The sequence below is a fragment of the Limulus polyphemus genome, unplaced genomic scaffold, assembly GCF_000517525.1.
Source record: "Limulus polyphemus unplaced genomic scaffold, Limulus_polyphemus-2.1.2 Scaffold5875, whole genome shotgun sequence".
NCBI lineage: Eukaryota > Metazoa > Arthropoda > Merostomata > Xiphosura > Limulidae > Limulus > Limulus polyphemus.
The window spans coordinates 48,775-52,821 of NW_013671485.1; the positions used below are offsets into that span (position 1 = coordinate 48,775).

At 32.7% G+C, this 4,047-nt stretch overlaps 1 protein-coding gene across 1 annotated transcript in view; it reads right to left on the reverse strand.

The window, feature by feature from the left end:
* LOC111089315 overlaps positions 1–2,635 on the reverse strand; it is a 14,208-nt gene extending 11,573 nt beyond the window's left edge. Inside the window, exons 1-2 of the mRNA XM_022401585.1 lie at positions 2,520–2,635; positions 1,669–1,801 (exon numbers count right to left, since the gene is read on the reverse strand). Of these exons, the coding sequence (XP_022257293.1) occupies positions 1,669–1,782 (114 nt within the window). The 5' untranslated portion in view covers positions 1,783–1,801; positions 2,520–2,635. The remainder of the gene's footprint in view (positions 1–1,668; positions 1,802–2,519) is intronic.
* Positions 2,636–4,047: the final 1,412 nt, after the last annotated feature.

Below are 4,047 nucleotides of genomic sequence, written 5' to 3' on the forward strand. Positions count from 1 at the left end.
ATTACAGTTGCGCTAGGTAAATTACGATGTTTCGTTATAAATAGAAGCTTTTCATTTATTTAGTCTAATTCCTAGTCCCATCCAAGCCTAACCTGATCTTGATTCTATACAGAAGTGATAGTCGTATCGTAAGCAAGTACGCATACTATGTTTTTGTGTTAAGTTCTAATAAGTATTGTGTTCCGGCAGTTTATTCCCTAACTTAAACTCAGCCAGTAAAGGTCCAGCAACGTCCTGTAGTACCATATCTTATTCGAACTTCCCATTATATGACCTATTAAGTACATTTCAGATCTATATTCAACTTACTTTGATATACTACAATATCATTGCGTCTGAATAATAGATATAAGATGTAAGTTAACTTTCATAAGTGGCAGGAAACCTACTCTAATCAAATCTGAATACAGTACATTAAATCTGATCAAAATGTTCATGGCGAATTTAAGTACAACAACCATATTTGCTAAAAATGGACACGCTATTATCGCTGATTGAAGACCCAGAAAGTTAAATTCATTAAACCCAATAAATTTCAGTTACTGGAGTAAAATATATAATAAAATTAGTTTAAATCGTTTACAAGAGATATTAAGAAGTAATAACTACATATATATATAGTCATTCTTGACTGTACGTATCTGTGTTTACTTAATTTTTGAGTTATTCCCTGTTCTTCAAAAAACGGCTTCAAATTTTGCATTTTAGCTCTTTAGAAAACTATCGAAAGATTCTTAGGGAAATCCCAAGAACGGGAGATCAAGGAGTTTGAGAGACTCTTACGTCTGTCTGAACCAATTTACTTGAAAATTGGTATTAACGTGCAAGGAGCCGATCAAACAATAATCTAAATTCAGAGTTTGGAAATTTTCAAATTGTATCTCCCGTGTGGATGTCAAAGGAGTTTGGATGGCTCCCAAGTATAGATCCATAAACTAACATTAAATTGGCGTGAATTGTTTCTCTCACAATAAATATTTGGGTTTTAATGTGGCTCCCATGAGGAAGATTGGAATTTGGGGAGGGGAGGCTCAGGATTGGCTGAATCGAATTTCATGAAAAATTTACAAAAGCTTGTAATGACCATTCAAAACAAGGTGTGCAAAGATTTTTGGCGTAGTTGTCGTAAATTTACATACGCATTTTTGTAGTTTATATTTAAAATTACCATATTTTAAAAACGGGAAGATAAACTAAAACAAATTTTGTTCTATTAATGTATAATATATTTAGTTTTAGTTTCGTTATATTATGAACTTCAATGTTGAAAAACCCAAAAATGTTTGCGCGTATTTATTAGAATTATCAAAATAAATATGAAAGATAATAATCAAAATGTAATTTTTAATTTTACAAAATCCCTTCATGTGAGGAGTATCGTCTGACCTTAATATTAAGCGTCCAGTGACACAGCGGTGTGTCTGCGGACTTACAATGCTAGAAACCGGGTTTCGATACTCGTGGTTGGCAAAGCACAGATAGCCCATTGTGTAGCTTTGTGCATAACTTAAACAAATAAACAAACAAATCCAGCGGATCATCTGGAATTAAAGGAGTAAATTTAATCTATTTAAATATAAAAATATATATATTTTTATTTGTGATCTCGTGCGTAATAGGTAGATGGCTAGAGAGTGTCTTTGAATTAAAATCTATTTTTGAACATACCGTAATATTTTCGGGTGTGATTGTGAAGATATCTCTGCCAGCTGAGTTTTGATAAGTGTCAAAAGTTCTTCCCAACATCATTGGAAGTACATAGGCCATCGTGATGATAGACATGATGGAAGATGTTGTTCCACTAAGACGGATTACATTAAAATAATATTTAGAAGTTACTTTAAAATACACAAGTGTGGATATTGTTGTCAACAATGTTATATACGAGGGACGATATTTACATAACAAGTGGTTTCAAATAATAACGTATGAGTTAACAAAACAACTGCTGTTTCGCAATTAGCCTAAAGCTTAAGAAATACCGGTAAATAACACATTTTTTGTTCGAAAGATAAATCTGACAAAGATTTACTGTATAAATATTCTGGATGTAGTTAATTGTTTGTTTGTGACACAACACATTTATGGATCTATACTAGTAACAGGTTGGTATGGTAGAAAAAAAGAAAATATATACAATTCAGCTACTAAGCTTAAACCTAAAACAGTAACACAACAGTTTAAAATTATGTAGTATGTAAACGTTTAGAAGACGTTATTAATAAGAACAAAATCCGGTCTAAGCTTTAAAAAATTACTGTTGATATTAACAGTTGTTGAAGTGTTTATCATTTTACGAACGTACTCAGTACTGAACAGAATAGAGATTAGATATTATAGTCTCGTAAAATTTGTAATAAGATTAACTGTGCCATTTCAAAAATATACAATAAGAAACTATGACGAAATAAACTCGATTTTTCCGAAATTGTTTTTTAGCTGTCGGATATATTAAAGTCTTAAGAAAGAAAACAAAATAAATACTTTAACACAGAAAGGATTTAATATTAGTTTCACACCTGGTAGACAATAGAATATTTTCTTCTTCCACAACAATGCTTTTCTTCTTCTAATGCCGCGCTAAGAATCTATCTTTAAAAAATATATATTTCATGAACTAGTATACCACTAACATAACATTTATATCTAGTTCCTTCTTTCTTATATAGTTACAATACTTTATCTTGTACAATGTTTATCTCTGTCTCTTGAAACATCTGCCTAGATTTCCACTAAAAATGAACTTTGAGCTCATGTATTAATCGTATCTTCCAGACATCTGTTGAAGTCACCTCAGTTTACTAATAAAGACGTTTATGCCGTTATAAGAAAAAAATAGAGTCATCTTTACTCTTTCAAAAAATTGGAGTAATCTATCATCATAAATCAAATTATCACTGACACAAAAGACCAAATCATTTTATTTCATTTTGTTAGTATTGTTACGTCTCTGGTCGTTTGTTAATTACTCGTAAAAATTCATTCCGAAGAACTTCAGCGATACAAGACCTTTCTCAAATAAAACTAGTTTATTCTTTCTCAATTCAAATTTGCAATACACTTAATTTCCACAGTCACCTTAACTTCAACACACGCTATAATTTACAACGAACGATTCACGCACTTTACTTACTACCGCGCTTGACTCAATTGACCGTCTATATCTTCAATCTCTCTGTCTGCTATACAGTTATCCCCGCCGTCACTTTATTTGCCGGCTTATATACAATAAGAGCGTGCGTCTAGTAAACGCTCGAGCCTTCACGAGTTACCAGCGTCACGTGAATTCCGCTGTCGTAGCAGTATACTAGAGATATTAAATTGCGCCCCAGAGGGTCGTCGGTAAGTTTGAGGGCTAATAACGCTAAAATTAAATGTTTGATTCCTGCAAGGACATAGTACAGATAGCATATTGTGTCTTTATTCGTAAAAAAAAACATTATAACGAAAGTAGTATCTTTTTGCGTAAAACATACTCCTGTACAAATGCACAAAAAGTGATTGGATAACCACCCTGATAACACTGAGATAAAATAAGTTACTATTTTGAAGATCACTGCATTTGAGGGCGGAGCTTGGTGTAATAATATGCATAAGGTAAGTATAGCTTACTGCAGCTTTGTCGACAATGTAGCTAAAGTTATATGTTTTTCCAGGCTCTTTAAATCTTAATACATGGCCAATTGAGTTGACAACGGAAGAAAGTATATCCGTTATATTATTATTTACTGCTGGAATCGTTAAGATGAAATTTAATTTTGAGAAATAACAACGTCAAATTAGGCCTATCGCACTTTACTGCTGTGCACGAGACTATTGTACCCAACAATACCGTAACTACCAGTTTTGTACACGTCTATAACCATAGATATTGTTGCGTCAGAAGGTCACGTGACTAGTATCACGCCACGTCCTTTTAGAAATATCCCGTTCCTTCATGAATGCTCTAGCGTTTACTAGATATGTGTTAGTCTAGTATATATAAGACGGTCACAACGTGACGGGAGAATTTGTGTAATTGAACTGCGGAGAGAGAATATTGTTGAG